This window comes from Anolis sagrei, chromosome 6 (genome assembly GCF_037176765.1).
Source record: "Anolis sagrei isolate rAnoSag1 chromosome 6, rAnoSag1.mat, whole genome shotgun sequence".
Classification (NCBI taxonomy): domain Eukaryota; kingdom Metazoa; phylum Chordata; class Lepidosauria; order Squamata; family Dactyloidae; genus Anolis; species Anolis sagrei.
The window spans coordinates 71888781-71912066 of record NC_090026.1 but is presented as its reverse complement, the minus strand read 5'-3'; the positions used below and the strand labels follow the sequence as shown (position 1 = coordinate 71912066).

The window sequence follows — 23286 nt, the reverse complement described above, 5'->3', positions numbered from 1 at the left end:
AAGAATACAGGCACTCTGCAACATTTAATTGTTTTCCATTGATGGCATGATGCAATCGACAGAAATGTCATTCAAACAGAATTCTGAACAGACTGGATGCAAACTATGCAAAAATAATTCTGTATAGGCTTTAGGCACATTAAAGAAGGAAAAGAGTAAAAGGTATTTCAAAAGGAAACAGGAGTTTGCTAAGTCTTTTTGAGCTTTTTTCTTAAAGAACTGCCATATTTAAGTCTCTTGGTCTCAACATTTTTGATGTTACAAAACTAAGCTGTCTTGAACTTTGGATTTGCAACACTTAATAAGAAAAAAGGGTTGAAGTATAGTCTATGGTCATTTTTGAAAATGGGTTGTCAGAGTTTTCCTTTGTGCTTAGAAGATATATATAAAAAGAGAGAGTACCTGTGCGCTGAGCTTAGGGCACTCTTTCTTCTTCTTCTCTTGATTCTTTCCTACTGCAACAGCACAGGTCACAAGCAGACTCCAGAGATGCAGGACTTGCATACAGGCTGCCAACAAAAACCAAGCAAACCCCTTAAGAAATGGCCTGCCACATTATCCAATTCTAAGTAATTGTGTGTATAAATATACTATACACAGAGATTGATCTGAATCATCCCAGAATTACCTACATATATTTTGATGCATAAGCAGTTATAGGTAGCTCAGATCAACCCACAAAGCGATGCCCCCCTTTTAATTCACATTTTAAAATACCTGCAGAACAGTCTTGTGCATTAGGACTGAGATACAAATTGTATTGTGTTCAGTGGAGTTTACTCCATGGGAGTGTGCACTGGACTGCAATCTAAGTCGACAATCCCATGCATACCTATTAAGATATAAGCTCTGCCAAACATGGTACAATCCACCACTCAGTAAAAACCCGAAGGACTGAACAGCATTTAAAAACAGAATCTACAGCTAACATCAACATAATACAAAACACCACAAAGGTCACAACCATGGCTTGCAAGAATTAGCTCTATTACAACTTACCAGATGGCCTTGCTGAGGCAGCTGCTCCAGCCAAAAGAAAAATTCCTCTTGCTATGTAAACACTAATATAGCAGCACAAGGTGCAGCTGAGGGCGTCTCCAAAAGCAATCTGACTAATCCCTGAGCAACAAAACCCGATGCCTGTGACGTATGTCAGGAAGGCACGGCACAACAATCCAGCCTGTCATATCTACAGCTGATCAGTTGGGAAATCAACAACAGAATCTCAGCTCTCCAATGAACAGGCATTCTGATTGGAAATGCTATAACAAGAGAAAAGTCCCTATGAGGAAAGTAAAATCCCTTTTAAAAATGATTTCAATCTTAGTATCTACACTTCCTAATGTGCCATTCGCTGGGAACAACAGTATAGCTTTATCAATACATCATGGGTGCTCAGCATATTCACAGAGAGGAACTTAATCAAGAGGAAGTAAATTATGATTACTATCTATAATAATTCTAATTGAAATCACAGGATTGAAATTAAGAATGGTCAGTGACAGGTATTTGATATTTCATACTTTCCACATGAAAAACGAGAACATTTCAGGAAGCCTGAAAACTATCTGGTTTGGTAACTTCTGGGATTTCCTTGAGGGCAAATTCTTCTATGTATATTACCATAAATGCACACATTGAATAAATTGCAAAAGTAACTATAGAAAATATAACTATAGCAAATGAGGCATAACAAGTAAATATGGTAAAAGTTATTAGTGGATCACTTAGGTGAAAGCCCATCAAATCCAACATTTGTTTCTAGATTGGCCTATTAGATGTGCATATGCAGGACATGAGAACGAGTTTCTCTTATTCTGTTATTGCCCTACAGCAGACATGCAGAGTTACAATGCCTGCGCCACTTATTTGTGTTTTAAATGTTATGTATCTAATTTATTTATGGAGCACTTAAACTACTTTAAATACATTGCCATCAAGTACAATATATTTTGGGGCATGGTTTTAATGTACATTTTAATAACAACAACAACAACAGACTACAAGCAGAGGCATAACACCGTTGCTCAGATGATTCATTGGAACTTGTGCCACAAATACCATCTGCCTGCAACAAAGAACTGGTGGCATCACATGCCATAAAACGTTACAGAGAATGAACACATCAAGCTACTCTGGGAATTCCGGATTCAGACAGACAGAGTTTTGGAACACAACACTCCTGACCTCACGACCGTGTTAAAAAATAAAGTATGGATTGTTGATGTTGCAATCCCAGGTGACAGCAGGATTGAAGAGAAACAAATGGAAAAGATGACACGATATGAGGATTTAAAGATCGAACTGCAAAGACTCTGGCACCAGCTAGTAAAGGCGGTCCGAGTTGTAATCGACACACTGGGTGCAGTGCCTAAAGACCTTGGCGTGCACTTAAATACAATCGGCGCTGACGAGATTACCATCTGCCAGCTGCAAAAGGCCACCTTACTGGGATCTCCACACATTATTCGCCGATACATCATACAGTCCTAGACACTTGGGAAGTGTCCGACGTGTTATCCAATACAACAGCTAGCAGAGTGTCTGCTGTGGACTCATCTTGTGGTGTTTATAATAATAATAATAATAATAATAATAATAATAATAATAAATCTTTATATACCGCTTTATCTCCCGGAAGGGACTCAGGGCGGTTTCCAAGTATCAACACCAGCACATACAGAATCACAACATAAGCAAAAATAACAATACCAACAACATAAGCATAAAATTATCCCAATAACACATATATATTAAAAGAAATCTTGCCTGTTCTCCATACCTTTTTATTTGTTAAGGCATGGGAAGGAATGGGTTAGAACAATTAAACAGGCTGGGCCAAGACTGGTACAAAATCAAAATAAGATGGGCCCAGAATTTGGGTACAATACTGTAATAGGGTAACAAAAATAGCAGCAACGGGCCTGTAGCTGCTTATTTCCAGGGGGCTGTTAGAAGAATGACCAGGGTAATAGACAGGGGGTGCAAGGCCGTATCCGACAATGTCTGGGCTTTGCTAGCACTGGTCACTTTCAAAGATTTGTTGAAACTACCAGGTCTTCAAGCTCTTATGAAAAGAGGGAAGGGACACAAATAACAGACTTTTTCAAAAATACAAAGTTATATATAGCGTTTTAAAATAAATATAACTAAAGTGATTTATTCTGTTACACATGCAATTGATGTGATTTAAGATTATTATTTGATATATCTCAGAATTTATCATTCATACTAGTATATTGAAATACATTTTCTCTATATCATTTAAATAATTACTATTTGTATCATATTCTAAAGGTAAAAGGTAAAGGTAGTCCCCTGACATTAAGTCCAGTCATGTCTGACTCTGGGGTGTGGTGCTCATCTCCATTTCTAAGCCGAAGAGCCAACATTGTCTGTAGACACCTCCAAGGTCATGTGGCCGGCATGACTGCATGGAGCGCCGTTACCTTCCCGCTGGAGCGGTACCTATTGATCTACTCACATTTGCATGTTTTCGAACTGCTAGGTTGGCAGAAGCTAGGGCTGACAGTGGAAGCTCACGCCGCTCCCCGGAATCGAACCTGCGACCTTTCGATCAACAAGCTCAGCAGCTCAGTGCTTTAACCCACTGCGCCACTGGTATTCTACAAGTTATTAAAGTTATTTGTATTATTTCCATGAACAGAATAAGGATGAAGCAGAGTAGTTTAGTTTATGTGATTATACATTTCTCTTATAAATGTGGGGCTATAACATAAAATTATTTATTCTTGAAAGGTTGAAGTGTTTCTCATATATTTAAATAATACAACACCACCAAATTACTGTAATTGAATAAACAATGCAGTACATTCTAGAAAAATTGTATCTTTTTCAAGATAGGAAGTCCAGCTATCTGTCTCATAAATGATGTTGGCATGTTTTAATTTTATTATAACTACCATAACTGACAGTCATTATACAAATACAGGTATATTAGAACATCACCTTTGGTCTTTGCATGCAAGCATAAGGCCAAAGCCAAAATTTTGACAGTCTATAAATAGTACTAAAAAGTTGTTTTTTTCCAGCAGCTGCTAAGAGGCCCTCCCGCCATCTTTAACTGCCATACCACTGACTGCTGAGTGGGAAGGAGCCAATCTACCAAGCAGGCACTCTTCACCAGCCGCTGAGAGGCCCTCCCGCCATCTTTAACTGCCATTCCACTGGCTGCTGAGTGCGAGGGAGCCTGTCTACCAACCAGGCACTCTTCAGCAACTGCTAAGAGGTCCTCCTGACATCTTTAACTGCCATTCCAACGGCCGCTGAGCGGGAGAGAGCCAGTCTACCAATCAGGCACTCTCCAACAGCTGCTGAGAAACCTTCCCGCAATCTTTAGCAGCCATTCCATTGGCCACCGAATGGGAGGGAGCCAGTCTACCAACCAGGCACTCTCCAGCAGCTGCTGAGAGACGCTCCCACCATCTTTAACTACTCCAGGGTGGCCTTTTCCATTGACTTCCTGGCTGACTAGCGTTCTACTGAGGATCTGATTCCATCAGGGTGCCTATGGTCTCACGCAGACACGACCACCGGCAAGAGCAACGAGTGCTGCGACTCAATTGGTGGTTTCCCTGAGCTGTGCTCTACTCGGCCTTCTCTCCCACTGCCCAGCATCAACCTGGAAAGGTTGGTGTGACAGAACTGCTCTATTGTAGGGGCACAGGCTCACCAGCACTCCACACAACCTCTGCATGAGCTCAGGAGTTCCCCAAAGGCCTCTGGCAGCTCTGTAAGGAGGACGCCGCAAGTTGGATTCTGACTACAAGCCAAAGTAATAGGCGACAGAAGGTGCCCACGCTGCAGGGTGCTGTTGCCCTCCGGATCAGGAAAAGCTCTTTGACTTTAAATACCACACAGTTGAGTAGAAATGCAATCCGTTTATTGAAGATACTTAAAAAGCAGTAAAAGTAAAAAGCATTTTAAAGGAATAGGTAAATCCAATTAGGTAGGAAGGTAAGCCGGAACAAAATAGTCCAAGGAATTAGTCCATCAAAATTCATGAAAAACAAAGGCAGAAACTTCTATAGTAAAATCCAAAAACACTGGAAACATGAATCCAAAGCACTTGCACACATAATCATAAAAACAATGAATTAAAACCATGAATCAAAGGCACTTAAACATGAATCTTTCCAAAGCAAGGCTTCCAAGGAACAGGGACGAAATCTTGACTTGATTCCAAATGATGCTTCATCTGACTAAATATCCTGTACTTGGGACTTTTATCTCCTTGTTAAGCTATATCCCAAGTGGTCAGAAATTGGTTTCATTTTAGCCTTAAACCCTTATCTTTTTTTCTGAGCCTGGCAGAACGCCTGAGCCACTGATCTGCTTTTATATTTTGACTAGTAACATCCCGTCTATCTATTTGCTCATTAATTTCTGCAGCTGGGACAGGTGCCAAGCTGTTCTAAAGTTCCAAATCATGGGAATTCTCTGGTAGTAATTCAGGGAGAACACCAACATCTCCACACTCTTCAGGGACATTCTCATGAGAAAATACACTTTAAACAAGGATCTCCTGGTCATTCTCTGCATCAATATCATTGGAAACACCATTTCCTTCTCATTGCCATCATTTGCCACATCCAAAGCACCCTGATCCTTAAACACAATCACAGGCTGAGCTCCAACAGGGGCAAAGTTTGTTGCACCTGCAACGGGGTTGCAAGGCTTTTATCACTTTAACAGAAAATTAAAAACTCATTCTCACTAGTGTTCAAAGATCAATTATTCCATTGGTCTAAGCTGGTTAATAGAGATTTTCATTGGTTCTCTATAACTCTAACAAGCAGGTCAATAGCACAATTATGCTTTCACACCTCTGACCCTGATGGTCTACTTTTCTGTTTCAAACATAGACTTCAAGTGGCTGAGAGAAATTAGGGAGTGTTAGCTGGTACCAGAACTACTCATCCTTGAGAATAATTCACCTCTCTGTGGCAGTTCTTTATGTCTTATTTCTGGATATGATTATGCTTTGTGTGATTTTTGTCTTGTATTTTATGTTAAATGTGCTTTGATTTGTATTGTATTATATTGTGAGCCGCTTTGGGTCCCATAAGGGAGAAAAGCAGATTATAAATAAAGAATTATGATTATTAATGCAACAAAACTGGAATTAAGAATTGAATATCCTCAACAACAACAAATTAGAAATGGAGGCAAAAGCTGCACTCAGAACACTTGGGAGAAATAAATAACCAAGAAGAGCTGGCATGACAATAGAGCTGTTGCAAGCTACAGTGATGACAAGTCTGTCAACAAATATGAAATGAAAGAATGGCACAAAGATTGGAGATATGGCACAAAGATTCCAAGGTATGGCAGTTACCACAGGATCATAGCATTAACTTACCCTGAAAATAAAGTCACACTAAAAAGTCTAAAACAAACACTTTTATCCTACATGGAGCACAAAATGCCAGATGCTGAAGTTGGGTTTAGAAAAAGAAGCAGCACTAGGGATCATATTGCAAATGTATGATGGTTAGTACCACACATCAAAGAATTCCAAAATAAAATTACCATGTGCTTTATGAGCCTTTGATTGTGTCTGTAGACCATAAGAACTGTATTTGGGACAAATAGCTACTGCCAGAACCTAATATGCAGAAATGGAATGATTGGTCAGGCAAGACTGCATATCTCAAGCAGGTTGGGATATAGAGGAAGAAGGCACGAACATTGAAGGAATGAATATCAATATATTAAGTTATGCCAATGACACCTTATTACTTGCTGAAAATAGCAAAGATTTGAAACACTTACTGAAGAAAATCGAGGGGAAAAGTGCAAAGGCAAGTGTCAGAAACCTTGTGCTGGACATAAAGTCTAGATTTTTCAAAACCTTCCATAAACTGACCCTGACTAACTTGCAATGCTTGCTAAAAGACACAACTAATTTCAGTTATAAACAAAATCAACTTGACCTCTGGAGAAATTCTCACTTTCACATTGTTTATTAAAAACAAATAAGATTGTAGAGAACTATTAATCTTTCCACAGGAACACTAACAATAGTACTTTCTTTGTTATTAAAATACTGTTTGACAGTTTTCATGTAAACACTAGAAGAAGTTTTATTAGTACTTTTTTTTCCAACTGTTCCTTATATTCTCTTTTACCCAGGCTACCGATGGGAAACATGTAGTGAGCTAATTGCTGCTCGACTGCAACTCCCATCTGAGGAACCAATATAGCAAATGGTAAGCAATTAAACGAATTGCAACCCAGCATCATCAGGAGAGTTGCCTTCTTAAAATACTTTAAACTAGAACTACTGTGCTGAGCCATGTAACAGGCTACCTGTTTCCCCTTGGCTTTGTGCACACCCGCCTGATGCGTGAGACACCGCATTTATCTGTTACGGATTCTTCTATATAGCAGAGTGTCTTTTTTAGATTTAAGCTGGACATGGTTCTTGTCAACCAGAAAGACCATAAAGGCTTTGTATTCAGATTGGGGCTCTGCCTGGGCAAAACAGATTTTAGCCCTGGTTCACACTGGATGTCTGTTTATGGTTCGGCTTTAATAACGTAACTTTTTAGTAAAGATCTGTCAATTTTCTAAAACAGTTATAAGTAGGGTTCCCAGGTCTATACAATCTAGTTTCCTAAGATTTCAAGGCAAATATGTGAGTTCTAGAAATGACTTGTCTTTAATTGCAGAGTAGGAGGGCCCTCGGATGTTATAACAGGAAGTCCCAGGTAATCTCATCAAGCATAATACATAAAGATCCAACCTGAGTTGTAGAGTATCTGTTCAAATAAAAAAATCAAGTATAATTTGCTCTCTTATTTCTCCCCCTTCCCTTTGGGCTGAAGAATAGAGGCCAGACTCTAAGATCAGAAGCAGCCCACCAGATTTTGAAGTCTAGTGCTTAAGTGCTGCTTGCAAATGAGAGTACATCCATAATATATTCTGCAATACTAGGGTCAACTGATCCAACAAAATGACCTTTCTTGCTTGTGTCTCAAATGGCAAGTATTAGTCAGCACATTTGTGAAAACTAGCAAGACTTCAAGATGAATCAGTTTACAAAGTAGGACAGGCTAAAGGGGTATTCAGTCACCCAGCAATAGTATTTTTAGGCTTCTGAAGTTTACACTTCTGCACTCATTACAAGGAAGTAACTGGGATACACTTCTAGGATGGGTTTTCAGAATTTGAACTATCAAACACACTAGTAAAATACGGTCAGATTACATTCAATTAAGAAGGAACAACAGACCAATTGATTCTTCATTGAATGCTGATAAGTAAAATCCTGAAAAAAAGAAATAAATGCAAATTTTGTACAATGGCGAAAAAAGAGATATGGAATAAAGCTTAAAAGAAAATTAAGGTGAGTCAAAACGGTAAATATTGAAAGATTTAGTGGGGGGGGGGGGGGGGGGAATTGAGAACACTAACAACAGTTCTACCAAACAGTAAGAAAGTATACAGAAATATGCATCTGTGGAATTGGACTTAGCCTATGAACGTTAATGCTACCATGTTCATCTCTTCAGTTAGTCTATAAGATGTTATAAAAACCCTTTTCACATTGATTATTCCATACTAACATAGACATGTATTTGAATTCTATCCTCATGGAAACATTGGGAAGGATTGGTGTATCTGTGCATAACAAAAACAAGCAAACAAACAAACGTGGTTTCTTTTTCTCCTGCCTTACACAGACCAAGGAGACCAAACTACCTCAACTGATGGAAAATTAGTTTATTGAGTCGCATTTGAGTCTGTATCATACTTTTGATTTCTGTGATCAAAAAATCCCTTATATAATAGCTTGGAAAGTGATATTTTTAAACCATTAGTAATTAATTGTTGCTGTAAATGATTTTTCCAAACTCTGATCATATCTATATGGAAGAACATATTGTGCCCGTCGCCCTGTGGTGGAACTTCTGGCTTAAGTTCATTATAGAACTGCACTGGAGGCATACACATAACGTTTCCCTGTGCCCTGCTAGATTCTCCAAAGGGAAATTGTTGTATTCAAACAGTACTTAAGAAGCTTGCATAACAAGTGGGCCTAATATACATGTTTGCTGCCTTTCTTTTCTTTCCCTCAGCTTTTCAAGGGTATTTCTGTATAGTTGCTGGCAAAGCATTTTAGAAGGCATAAGGGCTTTGAAATACATAATTACAAAAATGGTGTTAGTAATCCAGATTATCCTCATGTGGATTAGAATTCCTTTTTGCAAATTTGGTACTCAGCCAACCCAAAATTCTGCTGGTCTTGGATACATTATGAATTCAGTGACCATCTCACTCAGTTTAATAGCCTTGGCTATGTTTTCTTTCTACAGGTGAGGCAGCATAACTTCCTTTTTTAAAATGCGCACCATTCAGTCGGTTGAAGATGTAGCGGTGCACTAGTGGTCTCATTCGAGAGGCGGGAGTATAAAGTTTTGTCCTGACACAGTTCAGTCGCCATCATGCATTGGAACAGTGAGGAGCGTGCTTTTGCTGTTGAGGTCTACTTTTCAAGCAGGTTTGGAGTGGTCGGCCCGCTCTCCAGATTTGGCCCCTTGTGATTTTTTTCTATGGGTCTTTTGAAACCCCATGTTTATGTGAACCGTCCAAGGACCCTACAAGATTTGAAGACCAACATCCAGGAAGAAATTGCCAACATAACGCCTGCTATGCTGGCAAGAATCATGACAAACGCCAGAAATCGGTTTACTCAGTGTATGGAGAATGGGGGATGTCACCTATCTAATTTGATCTTCAAAACTACGTAAAACAAAACTTTAGGTAGACGTCTACATTATATTTTTTTTCTGATTCATACAATGGGTTTTATTAAGTTTTGAAAAAAGGAAGTTATGCTGCCTCACCCTGTATGATGATAAAGGGAATATCAAACTGAAGAGCGGAAAGATACAGTCTGAAGACACAACAGCTCCCTCTACCAAATGTAACTTCTATTAAATGAGCATTCAGTTTCCACCATGGTCAGCCAAATACTGCTGGAAAGCTCACAAGAGGGAAACGAGTATACTAGTAACACTTCTTTATCCGTTTCCAACAACTGATATTCAGAATACTAACTCTGATCATGGAAGCGATATACAACCATCACATATGGCCTTATCTTTCATGAATCTGTCTTGCTCCTTTTAAAACAATGTTTTAAAACAAGTCAGTAGCTGTTGCTATATCTTGTAGCAATGTACACAAGACATGACTTAGGACATGTTAAGAGAAGTATTTCACACAACACACTGCTAAACTATAAACTATGACATTATATATGGTGTAAAGGGAAATGTTCCTCTTTACCTTACTATAATCAGGAAATATCCAATTAAGTTTAATTGAACAACCCTTGACTTTAATAAGATAAGGGAAAAGGGTTTTTCCCTCCATACTGTGTGCATAACATTATAGACCTCTATCAAGCCACCCTTGGGGCTGTAGCTTGACTTTATGGGAAACAACTTTGGACAAACAAGTGGCAACAAACTACAGAAGTCTTTTTGACTCAACATAGCGGAGCAGCTCACCTAATATTCACAAGCTCTTCAATTGAGCCTGCTCATCTCTTTGAGCAATCTGGGTTCATCTTTTGAGGCAGTTGTTCTTTATGTATTTGTTATATTCATCTGCTATTGAAAACAAAAATTCTTGAATGCTCCATTCTGGTTTCAGAACATGAAGCAGAAGATTATTGAGTCATCATGTTTAAAACAATGGTCAAAATAATGACTGAAATGCCCCACTAAAACTTATGTGGTTAGCATCAAGGTGAAGTCCTCTCTTGTTCCTTATTTCATTGAATTGAGAAAACAGCTTTACAACTACTTACTTAATTCCAGAAGAAATGTAAAATTTAATGGAGGTGTATAATTTTTATCCTAATAACGTAAGCCCAAGTTCTTTTTCAAATTGCATGCAATGTTCTGTGCTTATGTCAGCATATTCTTTGGGTTCTAGTGTGACATCACTGTTTCTATAGGAACTATTCTACAAATGTATAATCAGAAATAAACTTCAGCTGCCCAGCAATATTTAAGCTACAATTCATTTTTCTACTTTTGAACCACCCTGGAAATTTCTAATGGGAAATTAGGTAATATACACAAAACCCAATCACAGAAAAAGCATGAAAATATCCTGAAATGGATGTTTGTAATAGTATTGTTTCTAATGACATAAGGTTTGGGATCGAAACATACAGTGCAGTCCAATGTATTCAAAAATAAGTCCTATTCTCCAGGGCCACAGAAAACAAGCCTTTTTCCTCTTCCTTCAGTTGTGATTTAACTACAAATGTCAACATATTCTCTAATGGAGGAGTAGGAACTGCATAGCCCTCCAGATGTTGTTGGACTACAACTCCCAGCATTCCTCACCTTTGGCTGTGGTGGGTAGAACTCACTGCAGCCTAACAATATCTGAAGAAGAATATGATCTCCATCCCTGTATTAAACCATTTTTCAAAGGTACTGTGAAGTCTAAAGAGACTCCAGTTTATATAATTTCTCAAGCAAAGGGAAAATGTCTAATAGCTTCCTATCAGTAAAACCTATAGCTGCTAAATGGACAAGTACTCATTTGAATTATCTTTAAGTAGATACTAGCAGACATGTTTTAATATCAGTAAGCAGCAACACACTTCTTTTTACAATTAACCTTATTTCAAAATTAAGGCAAATTATTGTTCAAGATACCTGGCAATTACATACTTCTTTTCGGAAACATGTTTTACTAAGTTTAGTGAGGCTTACTCCCAGATATGGTTGCAATCCTTACGCGTTTAAACAATTCTAAACATTGAAACCTCGTCTATAGTCATAATCAGAATGGCAAGGAGGACAGACTTTTAGAAACCTTTCAGAGTATGTAAGACATATGAAGAATTACAGTATACATTGGCAAATTGGAGTCCTGAGATCCAGTGTGACCTTAGTGGCTACTATGACTTTTTATTCAAAATAAAATGGGAGCAATGATCACTTTCACAGCACAGAGCTGTAGCAATTTGAAAACACACTGAATACTCTACCTTCACCCCATCAGTTCATGGAATTTGAGAATAAAGTTATAATGTATTTAAAAATCCCCACAAACAAAGTTAAGCACTTGGCATTATACTACATTTCCTTTGACCAGAAACTGGCCACTTCGAGTGACTCCGGTGTCGCTGTAAGAACGTCCTCCATTGTGCATGTGGCAGGGCTCAGACTGCATTGCAGCAAATGGTCTGTGGTTTGTTCTTCTCCACACTCGCATGTCATGGACTCCACTTTGTAGCCCCATTTCTTGAGATTAGCTCTACATCTTGTGGTACCAGAGCGCAATTTGATCACCATCTTTCAAGTCACCTAGTCTTCTGTGTGCCCAGGAGGGAGTGTCTCATCTGGTATCAGTTTCTCATCTGCTTCTTGGCAGGGGGTTGGACTGGATGGTCCACAAAGTCTCTTCCAACTCTATGATTCTATGATCAGCCACTGATTGAGGTTCTGGGTTCTTATCTGCCACTTTTGGACTCTCGTTTGCTGCGGTGTTCCTGTGAGTATCTCCATAGATCTTAGAAACCTATTTCTTGATTTAAGACATTGTAATGCTGGCTGATATCCAGACAGAGGATGGGCTAGAGATAATAGTTATAACTTTATTTTTGTACGCTGGCTCCATCTCCCTGAAGGGACACGAGGCGGCTTACATATGGCACAATGTGCGTAAAACAATGCATAATAAACACACAATCTATATAAATAAAAAACAATGTTCATTTGTGGGATTAACATAACTCAAAAACCACTGGGCAGATTGACACCAAATTTGGACACAATGCACCTAGCAGACCAACGAGTGACCATCACTCATAAAAACACTGAAAAACACAGCGGAAAAGACTTTAAAAGCCAAAAAATAAAAATTACATTACAATGCATGCGCAAAACCACATATATATATACACACACAAATATACACACACATATAAACACAAAACACATATACTGGGCCACAGCAACGTGTGGCAAGGGACGGCATGCATACATACACACACACACACACACACACACACACAGTGATTTCACATTGTTCGAGGTGCTTATTTATATTGCTTCTTGTATTTTATTTTTATATTTTATTGTTGTTGTTTGTTGTTTTATTTGCATTGCTGTACTGTTGGGCTTGGCCTCATGTAAGCCACCCCGAGTCCCCTTGGGGAGATGGTGGCAGGGTATAAATAAAGTTGTTGTTGTTGTTGTTATTATTATTATTAATCTCAGTTCAAAGCAGAAAAATGTGGGATTTTCTGCCTTGATATTCTGGGATATAGGGCTGTGTGGGAGGGTCCTAAGTCCACACTGTTAAAAAAGCCAATACAAGATAAAACCAATAACATATAAACCAAAGTTGTCAATGCCTTGGTCCTTTTCATTACTGGCTGCTACTTTCTGATGGATATCATGTGGTGCAATACCAGCTAAACAGTATAATTTATCCTATACAACCCTGGCGATCAACGAGGTGACAGGTGTCACAGTCTGATCGCCCTCACATCCAAACAGCCACATCCACTGTTTTAAACATGGTGAGACATATTCCACACTGGGCATGTGTATTCAGCAGCAGAGTAGCAAAGTGCAAGGGCAGATGTATTCACTGTAGCATTTATTTATTTATTTATTTATTTATATCCCACTTTTCTCCCACACTGGGTATTCAAAGTAGCTAACAATAATGTATAAGGTATAAAACATACAGGCACATTAGGACAAAAAGGAAATAGATGTATTCATTAATAACAATTAAAACATAATAAGACAATTAAACCATAATAAAACACATTACAGATTGAAATACAACCAGGACTTCAGGTATAGTTAAAAACTAAATAAATATAAACCAAAGTCATTATTCTTACCATTGCCACTTGCCCATAAGGTACTGCACAAAAAGGTTCAGCCCCAGATGTTACTATAGTGCCTATTGCTCTTGTATTAATCTTCATTAAAGACCTGATTCCAGAGAAAAGATTTTATCTGACACCTGAAAGTTAGTATGGAGGGAGCCATTCTGATGACTTTCAGAAGGGAGTTTCAGAGCTGTGGAGCAACCACTGAGAAGACCCCCTCTCTCATTTCCACCAATCGTATTTGCGACAGTAGTGGGACTGAGAGAAGGGTCTCTCCTGTTGATGTCAGGGTTTGTGCAGGTTCATAGAGGGAGATGCAGTCTTTTAAGTAGACTGGGCCCGAGTCGTGTAGGACTTTATAGATCTTCCTTCATTATCGGGACCAGATGGAAGTCAGATGGTGCTAAATCTGGACTGTATGGAGGATGTCGTGTGGTGGTGAGATCTAGTCTCTGAATTTTCAAGTCTGTGCACTTTCATTTCAGGCGTCAGCATCCTGGGTACCCATTGTGTACAGATCTTCCAATAGGCAAACAAAGCAATAATGTGATCCACTAATTCTTGTGAAATGCCAATTATGCTTGAAATTTCTTTCTGAGTGATACGACGATCATCATGAATCAATCTGTCAACCTTTTGCTTGTGAAACGCGGTGGTTGCTGTCATAGGACTTCAAACACTTTGTTTGTCATGCAGGTCAGATGTTCCCACCTCAACATCTTTAAACTTGCTCACCCAACGATGCACAGTACTCACATCAACACAATCACCATAAACAGCTTGCATTCTCTGATGAATCTCCTTTGGGGCGACTCCTTCTGCTGTCAAGAATTCAATGACTGCACGTTGCTTAAGTGACATTGACCGACCACTGCGCAGGGTTCCATACTTTGCACTTTAACAACAACACTGTTCAATGCTAAGGCTTCCTGCCAAAATGAAACTGTAAAGGAGAGTCTACTGAACAAGCCAGTACCTGCCACATACCAGTATGGCCATCTGTTGAGGAGTTATGAAGATCATCATCATCATCATCATCTTTAATTACTTATTAATCGCCCTCCATCTGAGATGCTCCAGGCGATTTACATTGCAGAAATTATACAGGATAAAACACATACATACAAATATTAAAATTAACATGGGTCAAATGCTGTAGTAAAAAGCCAGGTCTTAAGTGCCAGGATAAAATGCCCTAAGTCGCGCATGGCTCTCAAATAGGGAGGCAAGGAATTCCATAAGGCAGAGGCAGAAATAGAGAAGGCCCTGCGTCTGGTGCTTTCCAAGTGTACTTCCCTAGGACTCGGTATACAGAGCAAATCGCGTTGGGATGGTTGTGGCGACCTCCAATGATGGTAGAAGGAGAGACGGTCTCTAAGATACAATGGACCCTGGCCATATAAAGTTTTAAAGATCAGGACCAGCATCTTATACAAACCACGATACTCAATTGGGAGTCAATGTAGATGCTGCAGCACTGGTGTTATATGGCATTTCATGGGCGTTTTTGTGAGTAACCTGGCTGCAGCATTCTGGACAATACGGAGCTTTCGGGTAGTAGAAATAGGAAGGCCAACATAGAAGGCGTTACAATAGTCCAGCCTAGATGTGACCGTGGCATGGATGACTGTTGCCAGAGCCTCATCCAACAGGTAAGGTGCCAGTTGCTTCGCTTGTCGTAGATGGAAAAAGGCCTGTTTGCTGGCAGCAGCAACCTGGGCCTCCATCGTCAGCTGCGAATCCAAAATGACACCTAGGCTCTTAATAGTAGGCGATGGAGATAGAGCAGCGCCATCAAAAGTAGGTAACGGATGGGTCAGACCTATTGGGCGGCCATGCCACAGGATCTCAGTCTTCGCCGGATTCACCTTCAGTCTGCTAGCACGTAGACAGTTCGACAAAGCCTCCACGCATAAGGTGAAATTGTCAGGTATTGACGTTACTCCAGGCTCCAAGCGCAACAGGAATTGGGTGTTGTCCGCATATTGATAGCAGTCCAGGCCGAATCTCTGAGCCAAACTGGCAAGGGGTCTAACGTAGATGTTGAAAAGAAGAGGGGAGAGAATTGCACCTTGGGGTACCCCGCATATTGAAGGTGAAGGCATTACTTTTCATGCAACCCTTGTATGCTTGAGTTGCCGCTCCCAAAACCTGCTACAGGAAATGTCCCCCCTTCTTGTTCAACCCAAGCTCCTTTGTCAATCACATAGTGCAGAAGGAGGAAGAGGTACTGCCAACTATGGTATAGGTGGTCCTCTGGTTGATGCAGCTGGCAGCGAATGAAGTGGAAGAGGGGTGGCAGTTGGGCCTCTAACTAGCCTCAGACAAATGTCAGCATTCTGGAAGAAGCATAGATCACCAACACTAAAACACTGATTCTCCGCCCTCAACTTTGCTGAACTGGCCATGTTGTCGAAATGTCCCATCACCATCTACCAGAGCACTTACTTTATTCTCAACTCTAGAATAGAAAACAATCTCTTAAAAAGAAATTTAAAGACGGACTTAAAGCTAACCTAAAAATGTGATACAAACACTAAGAAATGGAACGCAATTGCACTGGAGTGTTGGAAGGCCAGCTGTTACCAACTGTGCCATGATATTAAGTAAAGGTGAAGATTTTCCTTGACATTCAGACTAGTTGTGTTCGACTTTGGGTGTGTGTGTGTGTGCTCATCTCCATTTCTAAGCTGAAGAGCGGGCATTGTCTGTACACACCTCCTAGGTCATGTGGCCAGCATGCCTGCATGGAGCACTGTTACCTTCCCACTGAAGCAGGATCTATTGATCTACTCACATTTGTATGTTTTAGAACTGCTAGGTTTATTTTATTTATTTATTCATTTATTTACTTTATTTATATACCGCTTTTCTCAGCCCTCAGGCAACTCAAAGCGGTGAACAACATCGATACAAAACATCATGAGACAAGTATAGGGCAATTAAAAACAATTGTATTAAATCATTAAACATCAGTATAACAATAATTAGCGCCTCAACAGTAAAATCAGAATCCAGTCTCATCATCCATTATTCCGTATTCCTATGTTCAATTACACTGTTTAATCAAATGCTTGTTCGAACAGCCAGGTCTTCACTTTCCTCCGGAACGCCAGCAGTGAGGGGGCCGATCTGATATCTGCAGGCAGGGCGTTCCACAGCCAAGGGGCCACCACTGAGAAGGCCCTGTTTCTACTCCCCGCCAAGCGCGCCTGTGCTGCAGGCGGGACAGAGAGCAGGGCCTCCCCAGATGATCTTAGTGTCCTAGTCGGTTCATAGGAGGAGATGCGTTCAGAGAGGTAAGTAGGGCCAGAACTGTTTAGGGCTTTATAGGCTAAAGCCAGCACTTTGAATTGTGCCCGGTAGCAAACTAGCAGCCAGTGGAGCTGGTGCAACAGAGGAGTAGTATGCTCCCTGAGTTGCCTCTCCTGTTAGCAACCTGCTGCCGAACGCTGGACCATTTGAAGCTTCCGGGCAGTCTTCAAAGGCAACCCCACGTAGAGAGCGTTGCAGTAGTCTATACGGGTGTTTGAGGACCGGGACATCCGTAGGGATACCAAGGTGCTTGTTTATAAAGCTATTGTCCTCCCAACCCTGCTCTATGCCTGTGAGACGTGGACTGTCTACAGACGTCACATGCAACCCTGGAACGATTCCATCAGCGCTGCCTCCGGAAAATCCTGAAAATCTCTTGGGAAGACAAGTGGACAAACGTCAGCGTGCTGGAAGAAGCAAAGACCACCAGCATTGAAGCGATGGTCCTCCGCCACCAACTCCGCTGGACCGGCCATGTTGTCCGGATGCCCGACTACCGTCTCCCAAAGCAGTTGCTCTACTCCGAACTCAAGAACGGAAAACGGAATGTTGGAGGACAGGAAAAGAGATTTAAAGACGGGCTCAAAGCCATCCTTAAAAACTCTGGCATAGACAGTGAGAACTGGAAAGCCCTGGCCCTTGAGTGCTCCAGCTGGAGGTCAGCTGTGACCAGCAGTGCTGCAGAATGGAGGGTGGAGGGTGAAAAAGAGAAAGTGCCAAGAGGAAGGCGTGCCAAGCCAACCCTGACCGAGACCGCCTTCCACCTGGAAACCAATGCCCTCACTGCGGAAGAAGATGCAGAGCAAGAATAGGGCTCCACAGCCACATACGGACCCACAAGAATATTGGAAGACAATCATCCTCGGAAAGCGAGGGATCGCCTAAGTAAGTCTATACGGGATGTAACCAGAGCGTGGACTACCGTGGCCAAGTCAGACTTGGCGCACAAGTTTTAACTGTGCGAATGCTCCCCTGGTCACCGCTGAAACTGGGGTTCCAGGCTCAGCGACGAGTCCAAGATCACACCCAAGCTGGGAACCTGTGGCTTCAGGTTGGCAGAAAGAAGCTGTGGCTAACAATGGGAGCTCACCCAGCTCCCTGGATTAGAACCACTGACCTTTCGCTCAGCAAGTTCAGCAGCTCAGTGCCCCTGGACACAGGTGACTGGCCCCTCCCGCCTTCCCTCGCTCACCATCTCTATAATCTTGGTCTTGCGGCCCGTCCTCTTCTTCACGGTGAAGATGTACTGGGCCAGGACCACTCCTCCGACCAGGGCGCACACGCTGGCGCTGGCCACGGCTCCCATTCTGGCCACCGCGCTCTTGTCCATGGCGGGAAAGAGGAGGCACGGGCAGCACTGAAAGACCCGGCAAAGGGGCAGAAGTCCTCCCTTCCTTCGCCGCTTCCGCTCCCTCAGCCGACCAACTGTGAGGAAAAGGAACTGCCGGGTCTAGTGGGCGATACCATTCCGACCCGAGGAGGCTCCAAGTCATTTCTTTTTAATTGTCTCTTTAAATTTGACATTCAAAACCCTTTTGCCACTTTTGAATATCAGCTGGAAAACAACGACGGAATGAGCCTTACCGATAGTGTGGCGGACCTTTCTTATTCTCTTCACCTCCCCTTAAAAACATAATGGTACAATCCACAGCGTTCCCTCAGCGCACGGCGCACGGAGACTACACCTCCCAGAGTGCACTGCGCCGCCTAGCGCCTTTGGTTTGGAGGCGGGCGCGAGGCGGAGTCGCTATTTTGGTTTTGTGGGGCGCCATGACAACGGGAGGAAAGATGGCGGCGCTGAGGAGAGGCTAGGCTGCAGTTGCACCGAAGAGGTATTGCTGTTGCTGAGGGGAGCCTCAACTTTCGCTAGGCTTCCCTCACGGGCGGGAAAGAGGACCGTCTCTGGGTGAGTGGAAGGGACTCCTTGGCAAGCAAGCAGCCTCCCGAGCCTCTGCACGTGTTCTCGGTAATTCAAGGCGGCTTAGCAACAAAAAAGCATGGATTAACAGAGCAGCCTGACAGTCCAGTCTTGCAAATTGGTACCCAGAAGCGAGTCCCTTGAACAGAGCTGCAGCGACAGGAATCAGCGCCATGGGAGCTTAGTCGCAGGGTGGACGTTCACTTAGAACAGTGGTTCTCAACCTGGGGTCCCCAGATGTTTTTAGCCTCCAATTCCCAGAAATCCTAATAGCTGGTAAACTGGCTAGGATTTCTGGGAGTTGTAGGCCAAAAACATCTGGGGACCCCAGGTTAAGAACCACTGACTTAGAATCATAGAGTTGGAAGAGACCTCATGGGCCATCCAGTCCAACCCCCTGCCCAGAAGTAGGAATATTGCATTCAAAGCACCCCTGACAGATGGCCATCCAGCCTCTGTTTAAAAGCCTCCAAAGAAGGACTCTCCACCACACTCCGGGGCAGAGAGTTCCTCTGCTGAACAGCTCTCACAGTCAGGAAGTTCTTCCTCATGTTCAGATGGAATCTCCTTTCTTGTAGCTTGAAGCCATTGTTCCGCATCCTAGTCTCCAAGGAAGCAGAAAACAAGCTTGCCCTATGACTTCCTCTCACATATTTATACATGGCTATCGTGTCTCCTCTCAGCTTTCTCTTCTTCAGGCTAAACATGTCCAGCTCTTTAAGCCGCTCCTCATAGGGCTTGTTCTCCAGACTCTTGATCATTTTAGTCGCCCTCCTCTGGACACATTCCAGCTTGTCAATATCTCTCTTGAATTGTGGTGCCCAAGAATTGGACACAATATTCCAGGTGTGGTCTAACCAAAGCAGAATAGAGAGGTAGCATTACTTCCCTAGATCTAGACACCACGCCTGTAGCGAGGGGGTGGTTTTAGGGGTTCAACCCCCTCCCCGAAATGTTTCAGATTTTTAAAAAAACCTGGTTTACTCATGAATTTTAACTGGTTAACCCAATCCCCATGCTAAGTCTATGAGATGCAAAAAATTAAGAGTCCCTCCAGAACTGCAAGCACTATCTCAAGCAAATATTGACAATTTATTCACACTGTGATTACTTACAGCAATAGCCAATGTAGCGAAGCAACCAACTTTGGGGGGGGGGGGTATTGAATGTTCTCATTAAGGAGGCCAGACTTGGTGGAGGTGGTTGACTGGGGCGGAGCTGCAGGCTAATGAAGGCTACTCTGCCCTGTGTTGTGCTCTTTGCTTCAGTGTGAGCTAGGAGGCAGGTTTCAACCCCACCCCCCTGAGAAATTTTCAACCAGCCCCCCCCCCCCCCAAAATTTCAACCCCTCCCGAAATTTTCTTCTGGCTACGGCCCTGCTAGACACTATGCTCCTATTGATGCAGGCCAAAACCCCATTGGATTTTTTTGCCACCACATGACATTGTTGGCTCATGTTTAACTTGCTGTCCACAAGGACTCCAAGATCTTTTTCACATGTACTGCTCTCAAGCCAGGTGTTGTCCCCCATTCTGTATCTTTGCATTTCGTTTTTCCTGCCAAAGTGGAGTATTTTGCATTTGTCCCTGTTGAACTTCATTTTGTTGAATGAGGAGATTGCAAGGCCCCTTCCACACAGCTGGATCAAATCCCACATTATCTGTTTGGAACCGGGATATATGGAACGTGTGGTGGCTTCGCAACTCCAGGGGTTCTTGGTAGACACCGATTATCTAGAACCAGCGCAGTTTGGCTTTAGGCCAGGACATAGAAATGAAACAGCCTTGGCCACCTTAGTACAGGGGTCCTCAAACTTTTTAAACAGAGGGCCAGGTCACAGTCCCTCAAACTGTTGGAGGGCCGGATTATAATTTGAAAAAAACCATGGATGAATTCCTATGCACACAGCACATATCTTATTTGTAGTACAAAAAACACTTAAAACAATACTATAATTAAAATGAAGAACAATTTTAACAAATATAAACTTATTAGTATTTCAATGAGAAGTGTGGGCCTGCTTTTGGCTAATGAGGTAGGATTATTGTTGTGTGCTTTCAAGTCATTTCAGACTTAACTTGACCCTGAGCGAGGGCCAGGTTAATGACCTTGGAGGGCCGTATCCGGCCCTTGGGCCATAGTTTGAGGACCCCTGCCTTAGATTATCTTTACCAGGAGCTAGAAAGGGGGAGTGTGTACCTGTTGGTTCTGCTGGACCTCTCAGCGGCCTTCGATATCGTTGACCACGGTATCCTTCTGAGACGCCTCACAGAAATGGGACTTGGAGGTACTGCTCTGCAGTGGCTCCAGTCCTTCCTGGAGGGACGGTCCCAGAAAGTGTTATTGGGTGACACCTGTTCGATTCCACAACCATTATCTTGTGGAGTCCCTCAGGGTTCAGTACTGTCCCCAATGTTGTTTAACATCTACATGAAGCCGCTGGGGGAGATCATCCGGAGTTTCGGAGTACAATGTTATCTGTATGCAGATGACGTCCAAATCTGTCACTCCTTCCCACCCGTTACTAAGGAGGCTGTTCAGACCTTGAACTTGTGCTTGGCTGCTGTGTTGGACTGGATGAGGGCTAAAAAATTGAAACTGAATCTAGACAAGACAGAGGTCCTCCTAGTCAGTAGAAAGGCCGAACAGGGCATAGGGTTACAGCCTGTGTTGGATGGGGTTACACTCCCCCTGAAGACGCAGGTTTGCAGCTTGGGAGTGATCCTGGATTCATCGCTGAGCTTGGAACCCCAGGTGGCCAGGGGAGCTTTTGCATAGTTAAAGCTTGTGCACCAGCTGCACCCATACCTTGGGAAGTCTGATCTGGCAACAGTTTTCCACACTCTACCAGTATTTCAGTGGGAATGGTGGGCCTGCTTTTGGCTGATCAGATAGTCATGTTAAATCAGATTCTTGTTGTTGTGTAAGTTGAAGTTGTTTCAGACTTAGGGTGACCCTAAGTCTAAAGTTTAGACTAGGAGCCGAGAAAATGACCTTGGAGGGCCGCATGTGGCCCGTGAGCCTTAGTTTGAGAACCCCCTGGTCCAGTTCAAAGCAGATAATGTGGGATTTTTTCAGCTATATGGGCTCCAGTTCAAAGCTGATATTGTGGCATTTTCTGACTTGATATTCTGAGTTATATGGTTGTATGGAAGGGCCCTCAGTTATGATAATGCCAAAAGTTTATTTGTTACCCACCTCTCCTCACAACACAGTTAAAACACCCAGGTAAAATACACAAAAAAACCCACATAGATTAACTTTCCAAACAATTTGTCATGACACAAGAGCATCCTTAGTCTCCTCATTGACTCCGTGTTGTGGCACTTTGCGACACCATATTTTTTGAAAATTGCATTTAGAACTTTTTGGAAAACAACTTTTGGAGTACATAAATTTTATGGAGAAGCATGACCTTCCAGAGAAGAGCCAAAAACCCTTTAGAATAGAACCTTCTCTTGTGGTATACAACCAAATATAATTACACAAAGCATTGGTTTCAATTGTTAAACTGAATAACCTGTTATCTCTGCTCTATTAGGAAAACAGAGATTTGAAAGTGCATAAAACAGCTGAGCTTTAGAAATGTTTTTCAGTGCCCAAAAATATATACTCTCCCGTAAAACAACTTGTTTCGTATCATGCACCCAGGAGACAAAAATGAAGTAGAACTTAATGGTACGCTAGTATTTATAAAACAAACAACCTCCTTGATATTGCTGAAAAAGCCAAGCTCATTCTATCATTGCGCAAGGAACTTTTGCAGAACTTTCCCTGAAGAATTCCCACAGTTAGTTGATCTCGGATACTGTCCCCAATGTTGTTTAACATCTACATGAAGCCGCTGGGGGAGATCATCCGGAGTTTCGGATGATCTCAGATCAACTAACTTTCATTGGTGGGTTGGTGTTTGAAGGTAAACTACACTCTCCCCTTCCTGTGTATTAGAGAGTTGAGTGTGATTTTATTATAAAATCAATTATAAATTTGATTTTTAAGACTTTTCATGGAGCCCCTTCAGCGCTTTTGCAAAAAATGTTGAAAAGTGTGTGTTTAAAGTATTTGTTTAATGTGTCTTTCTTAGTGCTGCTGAGCCAAGTGAAGGATTATTGAATCTTTAGCCTCTTCTCTTTCACCACGTGCTAGA

At 42.0% G+C, this 23286-nt stretch overlaps 2 protein-coding genes and 2 long non-coding RNA genes across 7 annotated transcripts in view; 3 read left to right on the top strand and 1 right to left on the bottom strand.

Moving 5' to 3' along the window:
- Positions 1-18666, bottom strand: part of NT5C3A (5'-nucleotidase, cytosolic IIIA) — a 34041-nt gene extending 15375 nt beyond the window's left edge. Inside the window, exons 1-2 of one of the 3 annotated variants that reach the window (XM_060781632.2) lie at positions 18414-18666; positions 403-509 (exon numbers count right to left, since the gene is read on the bottom strand). In XM_060781632.2, coding sequence (XP_060637615.2) covers positions 403-504 — 102 coding nt within the window. In that variant the 5' untranslated portion in view covers positions 505-509; positions 18414-18666. Of the gene's footprint in view, positions 1-402; positions 510-999; positions 1111-18413 lie in introns of those variants that run through there. The other 2 variants (XM_060781631.2, XM_060781633.2) reach the window with 2 other exon arrangements.
- LOC132779748 (uncharacterized) lies at positions 8126-11378 on the top strand. The gene is made up of 3 exons (XR_009631811.2): positions 8126-8371; positions 10687-10782; positions 11291-11378. It is a non-coding gene; the product is annotated as an uncharacterized lncRNA (long non-coding RNA).
- LOC132779747 (uncharacterized) lies at positions 12432-14703 on the top strand. The gene is made up of 2 exons (XR_009631810.2): positions 12432-12549; positions 14603-14703. It is a non-coding gene; the product is annotated as an uncharacterized lncRNA (long non-coding RNA).
- Positions 18667-18907: 241 nt separating the features above from the next.
- BBS9 (Bardet-Biedl syndrome 9) overlaps positions 18908-23286 on the top strand; it is a 230301-nt gene continuing 225922 nt past the window's right edge. Inside the window, exon 1 of one of the 2 annotated variants that reach the window (XM_060781629.2) lies at positions 18908-19127. The gene's annotated coding sequence lies outside the window, so the exon portion shown is untranslated. The remainder of the gene's footprint in view (positions 19128-23286) is intronic. The other variant, XM_060781630.2, reaches the window with a different exon arrangement.